At 48.6% G+C, this 19,561-nt stretch overlaps 1 protein-coding gene across 3 annotated transcripts; it reads left to right on the top strand.

The window, feature by feature from the left end:
- The first annotated feature begins 10,470 nt into the window (after positions 1–10,470).
- Positions 10,471–19,357, top strand: LOC133359653 (E3 ubiquitin-protein ligase TRIM11-like). Of its 3 annotated transcripts, none has more exons than XM_061578134.1 (7): positions 10,471–12,110; positions 12,830–12,925; positions 14,602–14,835; positions 14,956–14,978; positions 16,044–16,238; positions 16,991–17,094; positions 17,188–18,493. In XM_061578134.1, the coding sequence occupies exons 1-7, from the start codon at positions 11,478–11,480 to the stop codon at positions 17,391–17,393; spliced, it is 1,491 nt and encodes a 496-aa protein (XP_061434118.1). In that variant the 5' UTR covers positions 10,471–11,477; the 3' UTR covers positions 17,394–18,493. The 3 variants fall into 3 exon arrangements, with proteins under 3 accessions (XP_061434118.1, XP_061434115.1, XP_061434116.1); XM_061578131.1 differs by lacking the exon at positions 17,188–18,493 and adding an exon at positions 18,534–19,357 and having other exon boundaries at positions 10,476–12,110; XM_061578132.1 differs by lacking the exons at positions 16,044–16,238; positions 17,188–18,493 and adding an exon at positions 18,534–19,357 and having other exon boundaries at positions 10,479–12,110.
- The last annotated feature ends 204 nt before the right edge of the window (positions 19,358–19,561 follow it).

The following is a 19,561-nucleotide window of genomic DNA, read 5'->3' on the forward strand; positions in this document are numbered from 1 at the left end:
CACATTCTTTTTGTTAAGGCGCTCTTCAACCCCCAATGCAGCTTATATATAAGCTCCTAGTTTGGTAGTGTCTCATTCTTCACCTGAAGACGGCTGCTTGCGTTGTAGCCGAAACGTCGTGAGAATTGTTTTATTATGTTTTATTTTTATTATTTTATTACTTCCCTTCTACGTGACTTTACCGAAAGAAACAAGAAGATATAGACAGACATACAAGCAGACAGACATCACAACGGCACACAGAGAGAGGACACAAATCGGCACAAAGAGAGTGGTCGTTTCTGTGACGGTCCCTTAAATATAGAGAGGGGGGGCGGGGACGGAGAGAGGGAGGGGGCAGAGATAATTAGCATATCAATGAGTGTACGGCCACGTACTGCTGTTGCAAGTAAGATGACAATGTGGAACGGGCACGCAAGCTTGAAAATTAGGAGACAGGCACACGAAAATTAAATAACCTAGCAAAATATCGAAATGTGATGCAATACAACACAGAGAGTCGGTTAACACACAATTAACGCATAGCCTGGTTGATTACGTGTTTCAAAATTTGCTAAGTTAGAATTTTAAGTGTAAAAATTCCAAAGAGAGGACACAGGCAGAGAGAACAAATAGCCAGAAAGAAAAAGGATAAGCTTAAAACTTCCCCGTAGAAGTGGTTCAATCTTAATTTAGGAGCTTTCGTGACTGCAGGAATTATTCTTTGGTTCTTTTCGGTTAAGTCACGTCTAAAAATAAAATAATAAATTAAAATAACATATTACGACGTTTCGATTGCAACACAAGCAATCATCATCAGGCATAAAAAGAAATAGCAACAAAAATCTAACTAGAAAACTATAGACAGACATACAAGCAGACAGACATCACAACGGCACACAGAGAGAGGACACAAATCGGCACAAAGAGAGTGGTCGTTTCTGTGACGGTCCCTTAAATATAGAGAGGGGGGGGGCGGGGACGGAGAGAGGGAGGGGGCAGAGATAATTAGCATATCAATGAGTGTACGGCCACGTACTGCTGTTGCAAGTAAGATGACAATGTGGAACGGGCACGCAAGCTTGAAAATTAGGAGACAGGCACACGAAAATTAAATAACCTAGCAAAATATCGAAATGTGATGCAATACAACACAGAGAGTCGGTTAACACACAATTAACGCATAGCCTGGTTGATTACGTGTTTCAAAATTTGCTAAGTTAGAATTTTAAGTGTAAAAATTCCAAAGAGAGGACACAGGCAGAGAGAACAAATAGCCAGAAAGAAAAAGGATAAGCTTAAAACTTCCCCGTAGAAGTGGTTCAATCTTAATTTAGGAGCTTTCGTGACTGCAGGAATTATTCTTTGGTTCTTTTCGGTTAAGTCACGTCTAAAAATAAAATAATAAATTAAAATAACATATTACGACGTTTCGATTGCAACACAAGCAATCATCATCAGGCATAAAAAGAAATAGCAACAAAAATCTAACTAGAAAACTATAGACAGACATACAAGCAGACAGACATCACAACGGCACACAGAGAGAGGACACAAATCGGCACAAAGAGAGTGGTCGTTTCTGTGACGGTCCCTTAAATATAGAGAAGGGGGGCGGGGACGGAGAGAGGGAGGGGGCAGAGAGAATTAGCATATCAATGAGTGTACGGCCACGTACTGCTGTTGCAAGTAAGATGACAATGTGGAACGGGCACGCAAGCTTGAAAATTAGGAGACAGGCACACGAAAATTAAATAACCTAGCAAAATATCGAAATGTGATGTAATACAACACAGAGAGTCGGTTAACACACAATTAACGCATAGCCTGGTTGATTACGTGTTTCAAAATTTGCTAAGTTAGAATTTTAAGTGTGAAAATTCCAAAGAGAGGACACAGGCAGAGAGAACAAATAGCCAGAAAGAAAAAGGATAAGCTTAAAACTTCCCCGTAGAAGTGGTTCAATCTTAATTTAGGAGCTTTCGTGACTGCAGGAATTATTCTTTGGTTCTTTTCGGTTAAGTCACGTCTAAAAATAAAATAATAAATTAAAATAACATATTACGACGTTTCGATTGCAACACAAGCAATCATCATCAGGCATTTCAATATTTTGCTAGGTTATTTAATTTTCGTGTGCCTGTCTCCTAATTTTCAAGCTTGCGTGCCCGTTCCACATTGTCATCTTACTTGCAACAGCAGTACGTGGCCGTACACTCATTGATATGCTAATTCTCTCTGCCCCCTCCCTCTCTCCGTCCCCGCCCCCCCTCTCTATATTTAAGGGACCGTCACAGAAACGACCACTCTCTTTGTGCCGATTTGTGTCCTCTCTCTGTGTGCCGTTGTGATGTCTGTCTGCTTGTATGTCTGTCTATAGTTTTCTAGTTAGATTTTTGTTGCTATTTCTTTTTATGCCTGATGATGATTGCTTGTGTTGCAATCGAAACGTCGTAATATGTTATTTTAATTTATTATTTTATTTTTAGACGTGACTTAACCGAAAAGAACCAAAGAATAATTCCTGCAGTCACGAAAGCTCCTAAATTAAGATTGAACCACTTCTACGGGGAAGTTTTAAGCTTATCCTTTTTCTTTCTGGCTATTTGTTCTCTCTGCCTGTGTCCTCTCTTTGGAATTTTCACACTTAAAATTCTAACTTAGCAAATTTTGAAACACGTAATCAACCAGGCTATGCGTTAATTGTGTGTTAACCGACTCTCTGTGTTGTATTACATCACATTTCGATATTTTGCTAGGTTATTTAATTTTCGTGTGCCTGTCTCCTAATTTTCAAGCTTGCGTGCCCGTTCCACATTGTCATCTTACTTGCAACAGCAGTACGTGGCCGTACACTCATTGATATGCTAATTCTCTCTGCCCCCTCCCTCTCTCCGTCCCCGCCCCCCCTCTCTATATTTAAGGGACCGTCACAGAAACGACCACTCTCTTTGTGCCGATTTGTGTCCTCTCTCTGTGTGCCGTTGTGATGTCTGTCTGCTTGTATGTCTGTCTATAGTTTTCTAGTTAGATTTTTGTTGCTATTTCTTTTTATGCCTGATGATGATTGCTTGTGTTGCAATCGAAACGTCGTAATATGTTATTTTAATTTATTATTTTATTTTTAGACGTGACTTAACCGAAAAGAACCAAAGAATAATTCCTGCAGTCATGAAAGCTCCTAAATTAAGATTGCACCCCATACAGTATTCCCATGTGAGTCATACGAAGGGGGATCAACAGTGTGTGGTGTCGCGGATGGGTGAGGTGTAGGATACGGCCGTGTATTGCATGTGTCGCGACTCACCTGATAGTCCTGGGATGGGAAGAATCCGCGGTTGTAGCCTCCTGATGGCCGCAGGAAGACACCTCTCCATCCCCAGCAGTCCCGTGTGAAGTGTCCTCGACGCCCGCACTCGTAACACGTCAGCGGACCGCCACGACCGAACGTCCCGGGGCGGTGAGGTGGGCCCACAAGCGGCTGTGCGGCCGCTGCCGTCAGCGACCCCGGCTCCAACTCCGACAGGCCCCCGGCCGCACCGGCGCACACCACCAGGGGCTGTGGTGTCACCACCGCTGGCTCGTCGCGAAGATCCAGGTTGGCCTGGATGTTCCTGGCAATCTGCAAAGACGACCCGTCGTCGTCGCTGTTGCTGGGAAGTGAGAGGACGACTCATAGCTCCTTCGCCATCAGCAACAACTTCTCCTGGGCCAAAGAATCAAGGACGGCCTGATCCATCGCCGGGTAAGCCGCTTGGCCGAGGGTCAATAGTGCACTGCGATACGCGAGGGGAGATTCCGTCTTCGCCCGCCATCTCAACTGAAACTTGCGCTTGGCGACCGATCGCGGTTCGTAAATGTCCTACATCGCCGTGAATGTCTCCATCAGTGACAAGCGAACCCCCCCAGGGAGGCCGTAGAACATCTCCAACGCACCGTCGTCCAAGGCCATTGGCAGAGCTCGTAGCGCTTCAGCTTCCGTCCATCCGAGTGACTCGTATGCTGCCTGAAACCGTCGTGTAAACGCCATCCAGTCGCCGACTTTAAAATCAAAGCATTCCACGTGCAATCGGCGTCGTGTGCTCGAAGTCGGCGACTCCGGCTCCTCCTCAGCGTCCAGCTCTGCACCTGGTGCATCGGGAGATACAGCCGTGCCGCCGGTCTCCGCAGATGTGATGAGCTCGTGCGGCAGCTGATCTGATCCCGTCTGCGCCGTCCGTATCGTTTGCATAAACTGTTCAAATTCCTTCGTGAGCGCCGCCATTCTGGCCTCCCACGCAGCCATAACGGCTCTCCATACGTGAGGCGGGCTTGGCTCATCTTCGTCGTTCGGGTCGCCCTCTTCCCACGGCGGCGCCCCATCGGCCGCGTCCGCCGGGGGAGCGTGAGACTCCAACCCCGATGGGGGTATCACGTCCGCGTCGCTGCTGTCGGCCGACGAGCCCGCCGGTAGGTTCTTCTTTTTTGTAACTTTCTTCGACATGTCGGCGTAGTTCTTTTGATCACTTCTAACACCAGTTGTAGGACTCATACTGACGCGACAGCTTCTTTGTCTTTCTCGGTTCTTTATTAACTCATATAGTTCACATCTCCTCTGTTGGCATCACTCCATCTCCCTCCATACTCTTCCACTCACAACTCCCCATCAACATCACTCAATGTCCCTCCGTTCGCTCGCTCCGCTCCGCTGCTTCGCTCTCTCTCTCCACCAAGGTCCGTTACTCCGCCGCTACCCTACGCTGTACTCGCTCCGTCCACTGCTACTCTATCCACTGCTACCGTACACTGTATTCTCTTTGTTCACTGCTACCTTATACTGTATTCTCTTTGTCCACTGCTACCTTATACTATACCCACTCTATCTGCTGCTCCGTCTCACCATCTTTTCGTCTCTCGTCCCAGGCACCCACCAACTCAACTCCCTGTTTCTCCCTACGCTCTTTGCCTTTATCCCAGAACCAATTCCCCTTAATTAATTGGACCATCCCCCGCTTCGCTACTCGCCCTCAGCCCCCAGCCTCACGTGGTGTTGTTGTTGTAGACACCGCGGCACCAATTCTCGACACCCATACCTCTCGTCCAATCACCAGCCTGCGTCCTCGATTACCCCCAAACACCTGCAGGCCCCCCTTAATTACACTGCCACCTTAATTGGTACAACAACAACAGTATGTCGCCCCGCTCCCTGTGTCCCCGTTTGCCCTCACTGTCCGCCGCGTGCCCGTATCACAATCCAACGCGTGACGCGTGTTTCTCAAGTCTTACACCTACGTGACTTTACCGAAAGAACCAGAGTATGGATCCCTGCAGTCACAAAAACTTCAAATCTAGATTTCCCCTCCCTTCCTCCGGAGGTCATCCCAAGATTGTTTGAGCGCAGATGTTCTCAATTGCCCCCACCCACGCACCCACCCACGCACCCACCCATACACCCACCCACCCCACGAACAGAGCCTTGACCTCCGAGTCCTTGGAAAGAGGCGACCCGTAGGCATCAGGGGTCTCGTGGTTTATGAGCAGAGATCGGTCCCTGTAGACAGTGGCTCTTTACCTGGCGTGCACGCAGCCCCTGGGGGTGCGAGATGCTCTTTCTGGGGGTGTGAGACGTCGTCAGACTTGTTTAGAAGGTAAATCATCGAAACACAATTAAGCACGGACACGTAAGTACAACCCCTTTGTTTATCAAACCCCCAGCTATTTATTAACATTATTAAAATGTTTAACGATTGAGAACCCAAGGGGTGCAAGGCTGCAGTCAAGGTTAAGAACCACTGCTGTCAAAATTGCGGGGGCCATCCCATTTGTACAGAGGTGGTCCAGATGTCTTGTGACCCCTGTTGAATATATTGTGATTTTTTTGTATTGACAAAGTAATTAATTGTGATTAACAAAAATTGTGTGCCAAGTGTATTTAAGAATGCGTGTGTTAAAAACATATATGATTAATGTGTGTGTATGTGATTATGTGTTGTCTATGGGTATGTACGTGTGATTATATGTTTGTGATTATGTGTTATTGATTATATGTGTGTGCAGTTATTAAGTGGTGCGATTATGATCGGCTCTCTCGTTACGTGACTTTACCGAAAGAACCAGAGTATGGATCCCTGCAGTCACGAAAACTTCAAATCTAGATTTCCCCTACCTTCCTCCGGAGGTCATCCCAAGATTGTGTGAGCGCAGATGTTCTCAATTGCTCCTGGTGTGGTGTGTGCCTTTAGCCTTGCTTATTGTGAAACGGCCTTCCCCCCTCTTCAGGTCGACTCATCCTTAATATGAATTCCTGCTACAGCATCCAATAACAGTCACTGGGAAGACAAAGGCTGTTGGGCAGGCTGCAGTTATACCACTCGAATACATATTTTTCTGGTCGTGGACAATTTACGTAATTTGTATTATGCCTTTTGACTTTTTTTAGAACGAGTAAAATCCAGACATGTGGAGAGAAAACAAAACTGTTACGTTAAATAAGTATATTTAAAAATACGTTTTTTAAAACACGCTTTAATTAAATGTACCCTACTCGTAATGGCAGAACTCCACGACTTCAGGAAGTGGCCGCAAAGCTTGCTATAACGTAAGGGGCCGTGGTGATTTACAGCCAACGTCAGTTGAGCGTGGACAATTAGACCCAAGCCGAAACATAACAAATAAAAATGAATGTTTAAAAAGACGTTTTTTTTATTTTTTGATAGAATATAGTATTGTCATCAGTATGATATAAGTATACCTAGTTTGCAGTTGATACCACATTAGGAAGTGGGTTAAAATTGAGTTACAAGATTTGAGGATACGACAACAGCAACAACAGACAGAGTGAGTTAAATAAAAGCGTGTAACAATAAAATATTATAAAATACTTTTTTTGGAAACACGCCTTAATGCAATGTACTGTCCGAGCTGCCCCTCCCCCTGCCCCCTTCCCCCATCGCCCCTCCCCTCCTTCCACATACCCAGTCCCTCGGCGTGGCTCCCCGAAACGTGCCATAACGTAAGGGACCGTGGTGTTTTACAGCCAACGTGAGTTGAGCGTGGACAATTAGAGCCGTAAAAAATATCATTTAATAATTAACATTTTCATTTTTTCATGATTGAATATAATATTGTCATCAGTATGACATTCCTATAGCAAGTTTGCAGTCGATACGACACTGGGAAGACGGTTGAAATTGAGTTACAAGATTTGAGGAAACAACAGACAGAGTGAGTTAAATGCAAGCGTGTAAAATGTAAAAAATAAATATTTTTAAATTTTAATGATATAATATATATTATTGTCATCAGTATGACATACCTATATCAAGTTTCCAGTCGATACGACATTGGGAAGATGGTTGAAATTTAGTTACAAGATTTGAGGGTACGACAACAGAGTGAGTTAAATGCAAGCGTGTAAAATGTAAAAAAAATATATATTTTAAAATTTTAATGATATAATATAGTATTGTCATCAGTATGACATCACTATACCAAGTTTGCAGTCGATACGACATTGGGAAGATGGTTGAAATTTAGTTACAAGATTTGAGGATACGACAACAGAGTGAGTTAAATAAAAAGCGTGTAAAATGTCAAAAAATATATGTTTTGGATTTTGTATGATAGAATGTAGTCTTGTCATCAGTATGACATAGGTATACCAAGTTTGCAGTCGATAGCATATTGGGAAGTGGGACAAATTGAGTTACAATATTTTTTAAGGGTGTCGAGGTCGCTAGCCCCCGAGATCCCTCCCTCGACAATGCTAACGGCCGGGCTAACATCATCCCTCGCTCCCCCGCTGCTGTGCGAACCGCTGCTGAGTTCCTCACCCATGGTGTGGGAGCCGTCGCTCGAGGATTCCCCTCCACCGCGGGTCCGCGTAATGGGCATGGTTAATTACCGAGTAGTATTCTGCCCCTCTCTACTACGATACTTCCCTTTCCTAATCGCGCGCCTGCAACCCACACGGAGCGAACGCACGCACGCCCACACACACGCCGCTCCGCGCACTCCAACTCAACTCACGTTATACTCGCGCACCTGTATCACACAGGGAGTGAACACACGCGACACCCACTCTCGCACCGCTCTGCGCAGCGCTCCCCCTAGGCGAGCCGCAGCACTACAGAATCACTGCGTACCCACGCGCAACCCGCGCGCTCAGCTCCGCGCAGCGCTCACTCACGTGGCGAACCACTGTGCACACAGCGCACCCACACGCTCACACTGCACGACCAGATCACGCGAGACCACGCTTCGCTATTAATGATTTATTATATGCTACCTGCGAATTGATGTTGAATCAGTGAGTCGACGAGGCTGGCCTATTCCACCCAAACCTGTACCTATTCCCTATTTATCGGCTTACGCTACCCTACTTCACCTCCCCACTCACTGTTTGGTGCCCGCGGAGGTTCGCTGCTCTCTGCGCTAACAGCGCACCTCGATGCGTCGCACGGACGTCCGGGTCGCTGGCTGGAACTGCTGCTGGTCCGCTGGCCTGGAGAGAAGAGAGCGATTTCCCCTCTGCGCCCCTCTATTTATCCTCCCTACCTCAAAGGGGATGCTGCGCTGAACAATGGGCTCGTGCACCTCGAGCCCGCGCATGGCGGTTCTGGGCGCTTTTGATCTGCTAATCAGTGAGCGGCGTTGGCGGCGTACATCCTAATTACTCCCTTACCCTTCCTAACAATGGGGCCTGCGCGCTCAAGCGTAATGTTCCCAACCCTCCATGACTATGCGCAAGAGCCCATGCGGTCCCGCTATTCATGCTGTCCCCTCCCTCCTCCGCCTGTCTCGTCGACCCGTGGGGGTGTGTGTGGGGGGAAAATGCGCCTCCACCGCGGTGGCCGAATGCCCCACGCCGCGACCACACCATATTAAGGCTGGTCGCAGCGTCGCGGCGCAACGTAGCACGGGGGAGGTCGTCCAATTCCCTGATCGCTGGAAACCGTGAGAGTTAACCCCGATAAGAGTTTCTCGGATAAAAACCGGTCGGCCAGGTAACCTCCCCTTCCAGCTCTATGGGTGGGGGAAAATGCGTGCGGGTGTGTTCATGTGAGGTGAGGTGAGGGGGACGCGGGGTTGGCTCCGTTGCTTGGTGGTGGCGAGGTCGGGGATTTGGGCGCCTGCCGAACGGCTTCGTGGCGGCTGCATCACAAGGGTACGACAACAGACGGAGTGAGTTAAATAAAAGTGTGTAAAATAGGCAATATTACTCTTAATATTAATTTTTGGAAAGGCAAATATACAACATAGATGGGACAAAGATGACTTTTTATAGAGATATACAGACTAGAGACACAGATTAGATACACACAGATTCATGTACGGGAGTAGCAAGACGGGACATAGACGGCTTTATACAAGCGGTGAGTGAGAAAGAGAGAGACAGACCGTAGGCCCGTGTGTGAGTGAGTGTGTGAGTGGGTGAGTGAGTGAGTGAGTGATTGAGTGTGTGAGTGAGTGAGTGTGAGAGTGAGTGTGTACGTGTAACTGGATGCATAGCCGGGTGTGGGCTGCGTGGCACCCGAGGGGTGCTGAGCTGTCACCTAACCGGCTCTGCCGGGAAGCTGCCAAGATTTGTTGGCTACAAAACCCGCGGCGGATCGCGCTGCCTGCCTGGCTTGGAGCCACTGCGCCTCACTGAGCACTGAACCGTCTCTGCTGCTGCTGCTGCACCAAGGAATGAGCCGTGGACATCGTGGGAACCCCCATCACTCGCATTGGTGACCTTGTAGAAGGACCCTTTTCAAACACAGTGACTAGTTTTTATCCGTTAGTAAGCAACGTGGACGAGTCCAGGCCGTGTGTTCAGTGGAACTCAGTCCGCCTGAGGTGTCGAATCCAAGGCATTCGTTATCTGCTGTGAACAACCCACAGAGCCCAAGAGAGCGTCTTCGGGTTCAAGTAAACGTTTGGAGTGCAGTATTTAGATTATTTGGCTGCTATAAATTTCCAACATGATGAGCAACTTTGTTGAGCTATTAATTGTAATGGGCAGGTCGCTTCTGAAAAATAAGCTAACATTTCAGTGGGCTTCAGCGGGTGAAATAAAAATAGTTGAGTTTAATTAGAATTTTCTTTTTAACATCATAGTGAACGCCGATGGGCATTTGTGTTGCTGCGCGTGCATGCGCGTTGAGTAGCCGTGCGTGTGAATGTGAAACAACAACGCAGGTGAAGTAAGCGGTGGGTGCGGCTGTGAATGGTCGGCACGGGGATCTGGAGTCTCGGACAAGGTGAGAGTGAGAGACGGTGACATCGCCAGCAGGTAGAGTTGGTGATAGATTCACACTGCTAGCAAATGGCTCAAGATTCCAGGATCTGTCACGGGAGGCTACAGGTATTTTTTTTTCTGATGCCACGATGACATTCAAGCAACTTGTCACGTTGGGGTAATTACACGGAGATGGAGTTACAGGACATCATGAGATATCTACAACTATACCAACTATATATTTAAATTTTAGCAGGTAAGGCTCACTGAGCCGTGTGGCTCGTTTTCAGAAACGACCTGACCACAAATGATGACTTATCACGTGGAAATGTATTGCAGCCAACTACTCTAAACACGTGATGTTGATTGTAAATGTGGAGGGAAAGAACCGGAAGATCCGGAGAAAGATCCACGCGATCACGGAGAAAGAGTGAGATGCAAACTTTAAATATAAAGCAGGCGTCAGGATTGGGATCAACCCACCACCACCTGTATACCTGACGACGGAGATAACATATTGCCACCAACTTGCTGTAGGAGGATGAGGTCATCTCTCAACACTAATCTCTAGAATGAACGACCGCAGCTGAGCCTCACCGATTTATATTCAGTTCAAGTTCATTTATTAGGTATAGCCCTGTGAGCCATTCGGCTCTTGAATCGGGTGCAACCGCAACAAACAAAAAACAAAAACATGAACAAGAAAACATCTTAAAGTTAATATGTGACTAAGTGCAAACAGAAAATCGAAGGAAAGACAGCAAAAAATTGCAGAAAAAACACCGTACACCAACGCTGTGTGCAAAAATCCCAGTGGGATGCAAGTCAAACAACAACAACAACCACCAGACAACTTAGATTAAGGCCAACAGTCTAACTCCGTACTACAACAAACAAACTAGGCTAAACCAATAAACTTTTCGAAATCACCAAAATAAGGCCATGAAAGCAATGAAACAGTGATCATAGGAACTGTGACGGAATTTTCACAATAAATGACAAACATGTACTACCAAAACCCTGCAGCCATAGCTGGCTGCATTAGTCACTCATATTAACAACACCACTAATTTATTTAAATGTCAAGGTGTGTACAGAAGCCGTGTTCACCTTGAGGCTGTTGTTTGGGCACCAAAGGCGCGGGTTCACACTCCAGGGAGTGTCTCGTGATGTCAGTGACGACAATGAAAATATTGAAAGTATTTTACTTCCTTCTTCACCATCGCTATAAGAGATTGATCCTGGTCCAGCGTCTCTCTGAGCCACACAGCGAGTGATCCCAGTGAAATCATGGGTCATGGCGAGCGCGACTCCCAGTGAGAGTGTGGATAGTGAGCTGCGCTGCTCCATCTGCCTGGGCACGTTCGTCTGTCCCTCCACGCTGAGCTGCGGACACTCGTTCTGCCTCCGGTGCCTGGAGGCCGCCTGGGAGACAGCGATCAGCTTCAGCTGTCCGCAGTGCCGAGCCACCTTCCCTGTGCGACCCCTGCTGAGGAAGAACGTGGCCCTCGCCAACTTGGCGGAGCAGCTCCGAGTTGGAGACGGGATGGCCACGGCAGTCGTGTGTGACATCTGCGGTGATGGCCACACTCCTGCAGTGAATACCTGCCTGAGATGCGAGACGTCGTACTGTGCGACGCACTTGAAGCCTCACTTGGAGAATCCCAGGTTTAAAGAACACCAATTGTGCCGGAAGCTGTCATTCTCTAAAAGGCACGTGAAGCCTCACGAGGATAATCCCAGGTTGAGAGACCATGCCGTGGTGGATCCCACTGCGAGCTTGGATGAGCGAAGATGCCCTGAACACAGTGAGGAGCTGAAATTCTACTGCACAGTAGACAGCAGCCTGGTCTGCTTAATTTGCACCATCACAGGTGAACACAAAGGACATGATGTCACCATGCTGAAGAAGGAGCACGAGATACGGAAGGTGAGGCCCTCAGAGTGAGACACCACAAAACGATCTGACTAATTCTGTAACTGGGCTTTACAACAGGAATCCATACTCTTTGGTTCTTTTGGTAAAGTCACGACGGTAGAAAAAATAACAGATCACGACATTTCGAAACAAACACAGCAGTCCTCCTGTAGTTTGTTTCACACCTGATGACGGTTGCTTGTGTTGCGATCGAAACGTCGTGATCTCTTATTTTTTCTACCTATGTGACTTAACCGAAAGAGCCAAAGAGTATGTTCATGCTCTCTCTTTTAAATCACTGTCTCTGACTGTGTTGACATCTCCTACTTGGCAGTTTTAGGATATAGCCTCAGGATGTATTTCATGCCAGGCTCTCACTAAACATAATTCCCGTGTAAAGGAATTAAGTGAATAGAGATGTGAGACTGATATCAAAGCCACCTGAAAGACAATTCTATTAAATTATTTTTTAAACGAGACAGCTGTGGGCACATAGGCTCTTGGGTCTGAGTCGGTATGGACACCAAGCCAGCATGGCCCCCACCGGCTGCTGCTACATCGAGGCATCAGCTTGGCCACTGCCCGTGCCCCCCGTCTCAATCGCCGTAGAGAGGCAGCATGGAGATAAGGGCCTTTGTTGTAGAGGAGTCTGTGTGGAGGGAAGGGCAGTGTTGAGGGGTGGCTCAGGGGGCTGGAGTCTCCCCCTGGTAACGTCTCGTATCTCACTACAGACGCGCGTTGGGTATGAGACGCAAGCGGTGGAGGAGAAGATGAAGGAGGCGGAGAAGTCCGTGAAGCGGATGGAGGCCACTCACAAGGAGGCGCAGGTACCGTTCTGGGTCTGGCTCTTTGGCCCTCGTGATCTCCACCCAGTGTGGAAGTCGTGGAGGTCAAAATGCAATCGAACTTCATGCAGCTTCATAACTTTGATGCCTCTTACTGTAATTATATCATTCACTTTTAAACTCAACATTAACTACAAGTGGTTTGCACATTTACCGCATTCGGTAGCCGCATTGGCGAGTCTGCCGCGAGGTCGGGTTAATCGGCATTGCGTCTTCCACTCCTGTGGCAAAAAAAAATGTAGAGAGTGCCACTGCAACGGATTGTCGGTGTGGAGATGTGGTGCAGATGTTGCACTGCACTGTAGGTCGTGCACCGGCACGGACGCAGAGGCATGCACGCCTCATATTTGCGCCCCACGCCGTCCCTAATCGTGTCACCGTAGTCTATTTTAACTACAACTATTTTTATTTTACCAGGTAAGGCCCCAGTGAACCATGTAGCTCTTTTGCAGACGGAACCTGAATATCATAAATGATAGCTCAATGAAATGGCTTATCAAGTGGAAATAGATAGCAGCAAATACTCTAAATACAGTACTCTAAACGCTTGCTTGAACTCGGAGACACTCTTGGGCTCTGCGGGTTGTTCACAGCATATAACTAATGCCTTGGACTCTAAACCCGAGTCGGATTCGTGGGAAAACCTGACCTTGATTACGCCGATTTTAAATGTGGAAGGAAAAGCCGCAGGACTCGGAGAAAAATCTACGTGATCACAGGGAGAAAGACGCAGACTCCAAATATGCAGAAATAATTATGGTCATGATCGAACCCACGACTCCCTGTATACCAGGTGAGGTAGTTAACATCTCGCCACATCTCGTCGGACCCACGAGGGGGCCCCCACCATACTCCGAGCGACCGAGTCTCAACACCCACGACATCAGCGCCCTCTAGGGGAGAAACAAGAGAAGAGCGGCACCCCTCTTTCCCCCTTAGCATGGATCCCACAGTCCAATGGGCGCCTCGTCACTGGGGAATGATTCACTACAAGGGAATATTATTTTATTATTTTACCAGGTAAAGCCCACTGAGCTGTGTAGTTATTTTTCAGAAGTGACCTGGCAGTCACAAATTACAGATCAACCAAATGACTGACATCATCATCACGTGGAAATGTATTGCAGCAGCCAAATATACATCGAGACCCATATCGATACATAGACACCCATAGAGATACCAGACCCATAGAGATATCAAAGTCACACAGAGAGATACATAGGCAGGCATAGAGATACAGAGAGACCCCGAGAGAGACATACAGACCTATAGAGATATTAGGCCCATAGAGACTCATAGACAGCCATAGAGACCCATAGACTAAACTATTTTTTTTTATTTTACCAGAAGAGGTTATTTGTCAGAAGCGACCTGGCTATTATAAATGATAGCTCAACAAAGTGGATGATTGTAATGTTGAAATTGCTAGCAGCCAAATATCTAAATGCGTACCGTCGATTATAATTGTGGAGGCAAAAACCGAGGACCCAGAGAAAAATCCATACGGCTACAGAGAGAACAAACTCCAAATATACAGGTATCAGGGTCAGGATCGAACCACGACCTGCTATATACCAGGCAAAGGAGTCAACATCTCCTAGCCACCGCTGCGCCCACACACACACACGGAGTGGCTCATAGTCCCCGCGTCTCCACAGCAATCGGTGGCCGGGATCAGGGGTCGCATCACGGGCAAGTTCGCCTGCCTAAGGAAGGCTCTGGACGAGGACGAGAGGGAGGCTCTACGTCGTGTGGCCGTGAAGGAGCGCGAGCTGCTGTCCCGGATCGAGGAGGACATCGCTCGTCACAAGCGGCAGATCGGCGAGCTCCAGGCGGCGGCCGTTCGCCTGCGCGCTCTGGAGCACGAGAACGACTCGCTCGCCTTCCTGCAGGTGGGGAGCGACTCTGTGAGACGCCGTTTGGGTGTCCAGAACAACAGAGCGGGCAGTGGCAGAGGGACTCGTTGTGCAAGGGTAGAGACGTCACTAATGATCACTCTCTCTCTTCAACAGGGGCACCTGGAGGAGACGCGCAGGTATAGATCCTTAATATCTCACGGTTAAACACTCACACCACACGGGCTGTGTGTGTTAGACACACGGGCTCTGTGTGTTAGACACACGGGCTCTGTGTGTTAGACACAGGGTGTGTTTGTGTGTGTGTTAGACATGCAGGCTGTCTGAGACACTGACTGTATTTGAGACACGGGCTGATGGTGTGAGACACGGGCTGTGCGTGAGACACCGACTGTTCGTGAGACACGAGCTGTGTTTGAGACATGGGCAGTTTTAGTGAGACAAGGGCTGTGTGAGACAGGCTGTGTGAGTGGTAGTCAAGCGGTTAGCGCGCTGTGCTGTGAACCCGGTGACCCGAGTTCGATACCCGCTCACGACAAACTCCAGTGATGACTATCTGAGCCTGGGCCTCCCCTAGGTAGATTCAGCCTCAAATTTGTACCTGTTTGATGTGTAAACATCGCCACTGAGGAGACAAAGGCGGTCGGGCGGGGTGCTGGCCACCCATCCACCCGTGTACCGTTCCGGCCTTCAAAGGTGCTCGCTAACAGCACTTGCCCCTACAGTCTGTTAAGGCTACATAGAGGATCTTTGTCTTTATCTTTGTGTGAGACTGCGTGTGTGTGGCAGGGGCTGTGTGAGACACTGACTGTCTGTGAGACACGGGCTGTGTGAGACACTGACTGTGTGTAAGACACGGGCTGTGTGTGAGACACCGACTGTGTGTGAGACACGGGCTGTGTGAGACACTGACTGTGTGTGAGACACGGGCTGTGTGAGACACTGACTGTGTGTGAGACACTGACTGTGTGTAAGACACCGACTGTGTGTGAGACACTGACTGTCGGTTGGAAACATTTAGGCTGGCCTGCCTACGATCCATCCTGGGTTTAACCAGGTTGGATTGTGTGAGGAGCTCACAAATCCTTGAAAGATCTGGACAAAGTTCCATCGGTGAGCTCCTCCGGCAGGCAAGGCTGCGTTGGCTGGGCATGCGGGCTACATGACCGCATGCCTAAATAGCTTTTGTTCGGCCGGATCGAGGGGGCTAAACGGGCGCGGAACGGGCTAGAGAAGAGATGGAGTGATGTGGTACAGGAGGACGTGGAGCTGAGTCGACTTGCCGATGACTGGTACCAGCCGTGTCAAGATCGGCCTCTGTGGAGGAGCCTCCTGAAGGACGCTACTGGGCAGTTGGAGGCAGTCGCCCTCCAACAACAACGGAGGGCAGAGGAGCGACGCTCACAACAACGAGCGGAGCGCCGGATGGCTAAAGCACAGTAAGTTGGTACAGTAGGGGGCACAGGTGGTGCATCAGCCAGTCATCTCGGTCATCTCGGTCAGTCGACCCGTGGCACCTGGGTCTGCCCCGTGACCTCCTGCCAGCGGGCGTTCGACACTTCACGTGGCCTCAATGTGCACTTGGCCTGGCACAAACGTCGTGGTGACGTCACCGCCACTTAGTAGCAAATGGCGGTTGTTGTTGTTGCGTGTGAGAAACTGACTGTGTGTGAGACACGGGCTGTGTGTGAGACACGGGCTGTGTGTGAGACACAGGCTGTGTGTGAGACACTGGCTGTGTGTGAGACACGGGCTGTGTGTTAGACACGGGCTGTGTGTGAGACACTGACTGTGTGTGAGACACTGACTGTGTGTGAGACACTGACTGTGTGTGAGATACTGGCTGTGTGTGAGACACTGGCTGTGTGTCAGACATGGGCTGTGTGTCAGACACGAGCTGTGTGAGACACTGGCTGTGTGTGAGACACTGGCTGTGTGTGAGATACGGGCTGTGCGTGAGACACCAACTGTGTGTGAGACACGGGCTGTGTGTGAGACACTGACTGTGTGTGAGACACGGGCTGTGTGTGAGACACGGGCTGTGTGTGAGACAAGGGCTTTGCTTGAGACACTGGCTGTGTGTGAGACACGAGCTGTACGTGAGACATGGGCTGTGTGTGCTACGGATGCTGAGTGTTCCGATGCTGTGGTTAAACGAGGCTATGTGTGATGCTGTTGGTGGTTGTCCCAGGAGAGAGATCCCAATGGAATCTGCACCCCCACCTCCCACTTCACTGGACGCCACCACGATCCGCTCCCTTGAAAGGGTCGTGAACAGATTCCTGCCTCTCGTCTGTGAGTGCCTCAGTCTTGCACCCGCGTGTACCGTTGTGTTGCACTGCACTTCTGTGCTCCCCACCTTCATCAACTTTCATTTTATTTTACCAGGTAAAGAACACACTGAACCATGTTCCTCTTTTTTCGGGAGCGACCTGACTATCACAACTGACAGCTCTATGAAGTGGCTCATCACGTGGATATTCATAGCAGCAGGCAAATCCTCTGAATGCAAATTGATTCTAAATGTGGAGGGGAAAACGCGAGGAACCAGGAATAAATCCACGCTACCACGGGGAGAGAGACGCAAACTCTGAAAGAGAGCGACATGGATCAGTGGGCTTTACATGGTGAAATACAATTCCTTTAACAGTTTCAATATTCTACTAAACCATACTGCTGTGTCCTGAGGAAAGTGCTGTTAGCGATCAGCAGCATCATCTATGAAGGCCGGCACGGCACACAAGGGGGTGAGTGGCCAGCACCACGCCGGTCGCCTTTGTCTCCCTCGTGCCGAATGTTTACACATCACATCAGCAGAGGGCCGTACAGCGTGAACTTTTGTTGTACTGCACCTCTACGCTTCTAAGTTCACGATCCCCACCATCGCCAACGCGCCTTGACGAGAGCGGTGAAGTATGGTCAAATAACCCCCCCCCCGGACGCGCAGTGCAGGGAGGCGCTCATCCAGCAGAGGAGGGACACACAATGTATGTTTGTGGATGTGAGAGTGTGCGAGGCTTGACGCAGAGTCTGTGTGTGGATGTGAGAGTGTGCGAGGCTGTGGTGGCTGTGGAACAGGCGTTGTGTTTGTAGAGAGACGCTGTGAGAGTGGCGTTCACATCGTGATGCTGGCATCATCACCACTGTTCACTACCACTGCATACACACACATTGTCATGTTAGTGTAGCACTTTTGCTAATATTTATTATTCACTAATTATTATTCACAAATTATTCACTAATTATTATTCACTAATTATAAACTAATGTGTACACTACTAACCAATATTAGCATATTTACACTAATACTAAGGAATATTAGTACATGTACACTAATACTAACGAAGAATAGTATATGTACACTAATATTAACGAATAATAGTATATGTACACTAATACTAACGAATATTAGTATATGTACACTAATACTAACGAATATTATTGTGTACACTAATACTAATGAATATTAGTATATGAACACTAATACTAACGAATATTAGTATATGAACACTAATACTAACGAATATTAGTATGTGTACACTAATACTAACGAATATTAGTATATGTACAATAATACTAACGAATATTATTGTGTACACTAATACTAATGAATATTAGTATATGAACACTAATACTAACGAATATTAGTATATGAACACTAATACTAACGAATATTAGTATGTGTACACTAATACTAACGAATATTAGTGTGTGTACACTAATGCTCACCACAGATGGACGCTCACCGACTCTGGACACAAACTCAGCCCACGACCACCTCCAGATTTCTTCGGATCGCAGGACAGCGACGTGGAGCGATGTCCCCCAGCGTCGCCCCCATCACCCACACCGCTTTGATGTATGGGACCAAGCCCTGTGCTCTGAGAGCTTCTCGTCGGGTCAGCACTACTGGGAGGTGGACGTGGGGAGCGCGGGGCGGTGGTGTCGGGTTGGAGTCGCGTACGGGACGATCCCACGGAGAGGGAATGGTGCTGAGTGCCGCCTGGGAGAGAGTGACGTCTCCTGGTGTATACGGAAAGATGGCGACAGCTTCTCAGTGCTGCATGGCGGGGTAGAGACCTCACTGTCGGTGCCGGAGCCTCCACGGAGAGTCGGGGTCCATCTGGACTGGGACGCGGGGCTGCTGTCGTTTTACAGCGCCGACTCCATGGCGCCGTTGCACTCTTTTCACCAAACCTTCGCTCAGCCCCTATATCCTGGGCTACTGGTGGGGTGGGGTAGAGTTGGTGCCTCAGTGAGGATTGTGGATCTGAGTGGTGCATCCTGAGAGAGGTGAACGTGAATAGCGTAGAGGGCAGACGCCACCCTTGTCACCGTCACGTGCAGTGCCACACCCGTGAATGGCTGGTGACTGTCATGTGATTGTAGTGTAGGGGTGCAGTGATTAGCAATGGTGAACTGGGATGTGTTTATGCACTGGTGGTGTCATGGGTTGTGGGAGTGACGCAACAACAAAAAAATGTTTTAAAAAGTATAAATGTATGCATACGACAGTGGCATTGTAACGCTTGTATCGTCGATTCTACAATAAAAAACACGGAACACAAACAACATCAGCAATAGGTTTTCTGTGATGCCGCTGCCACGAAGCCATTCAGCAGGCGCCCCACCTACGACCTCGCCACCACCAAGTGACGGAGCCGACCCCCGCGTCCCCCTCACCTCACCTCACATAAACACACCCGCACGCATTTCCCCCCCCCCCATAGAGCTCCGAGGGGAAGTCACCTGGACGACCGGT

The sequence above is a fragment of the Lethenteron reissneri genome, chromosome 65 (genome assembly GCF_015708825.2).
Source record: "Lethenteron reissneri isolate LAM-NWPU_2019-01 chromosome 65, ASM1570882v1, whole genome shotgun sequence".
NCBI classification, from domain to species: domain Eukaryota; kingdom Metazoa; phylum Chordata; class Hyperoartia; order Petromyzontiformes; family Petromyzontidae; genus Lethenteron; species Lethenteron reissneri.

Bases quoted from the DNA above. Each gene is read 5' to 3' on its own strand.
- LOC133359653 (XM_061578131.1), top strand. From the start codon at position 11,478: ATGGCGAGCGCGACTCCCAGTGAGAGTGTGGATAGTGAGCTGCGCTGC. The intron at 14,979-16,043 runs GTATAGATCCTT...GAAGAGATGGAG, and splicing joins CACCTGGAGGAGACGCGCAG to TGATGTGGTACAGGAGGACG. The intron at 17,095-18,533 runs GTGAGTGCCTCA...TGCTCACCACAG, and splicing joins CAGATTCCTGCCTCTCGTCT to ATGGACGCTCACCGACTCTG.